Source organism: Coturnix japonica, unplaced genomic scaffold (genome assembly GCF_001577835.2).
Source record: "Coturnix japonica isolate 7356 unplaced genomic scaffold, Coturnix japonica 2.1 chrUnrandom729, whole genome shotgun sequence".
NCBI lineage: Eukaryota > Metazoa > Chordata > Aves > Galliformes > Phasianidae > Coturnix > Coturnix japonica.
The window spans coordinates 6,540-7,537 of NW_015440091.1; the positions used below are offsets into that span (position 1 = coordinate 6,540).

Sequence of the window (998 nt, forward strand, 5' to 3'; positions counted from 1 at the left end):
CCATAGAGACCCATAGGGACCCATAGAGACCTATTGGGACCCATAGAGACCCATAGAGACTCATAGGGACCCATAGGGAACCATTGGGACCCATAGAGACCCATAGGGAACCATTGGGACCCATAGAGACCCATAGAGAGCCATAGAGAGCCATAGAGATCCATTGGGACCCATAGAGATCCATTGGGACCCATAGAGACCCATAGGGACCCATAGGGAATCATTGGGACCCATAGAGACCCATAGAGACCCATAGGGAACCATTGGGACCCATAGAGACCCATAGGGATCCATTGGGACACAATGGGACCCATAGGGATGCATAGAGCTCTCCTCGGCTGTGTAATGGAGGATCTGTGGGGCACAGACACGTAAGTGTGGGGCTGGGACACAGCGGGACCCATAGAGATACATAGGGACCCATAGAGACCCATATAGATCCATAGGGGCCCATAGAGACCCATAGGGACCCATAGAGACCTATAGGGACCCATAGAGACCCATAGAGACCCCATAGGGACCCATAGAGACCCATAGGGACCCATAGGACCCCATAGAGACCCATAGAGACCCATAGGGACCCCATAGGACCCCACAGAGACCCCATAGAACCCCATAGAGACACATAGAGACCCATAGAGACCTATTGGGACCCATAGAGACCCATAGGGACCCATAGAGACCTATTGGGACCCATAGAGACCCATAGAGACCCATAGGGAACCATTGGGACCCATAGAGACCCATAGGGACCCATAGAGACCCATAGAGACCCATAGAGACCCCATAGGGACCCATAGGGACCCATAGAGACCCCATAGAGACCCCATAGAGACCCATAGGACCCATAGAGACCCATAGAGCCCCATAGAGACCCATAGGGACCCATAGAGACCCCATAGAGACCCATAGGGACCCATAGAGACCCATAGAGACCCCATAGAGACCCCATAGAAGCCCATAGGGAACCATTGGGACCCATAGAGACCCATAGAGAC

General features: G+C 53.3%; 1 protein-coding gene across 1 annotated transcript in view; it reads right to left on the reverse strand.

Moving 5' to 3' along the window:
* Positions 1-310: 310 nt before the first annotated feature.
* Positions 311-998, reverse strand: part of LOC116652698 (sodium channel subunit beta-1-like) — a gene marked incomplete at its 3' end in the record, with an annotated part of 6,649 nt that continues 5,961 nt past the window's right edge. Inside the window, exon 3 of the mRNA XM_032441901.1 lies at positions 311-354. Within this exon, the coding sequence (XP_032297792.1) occupies positions 311-354 (44 nt within the window). The remainder of the gene's footprint in view (positions 355-998) is intronic.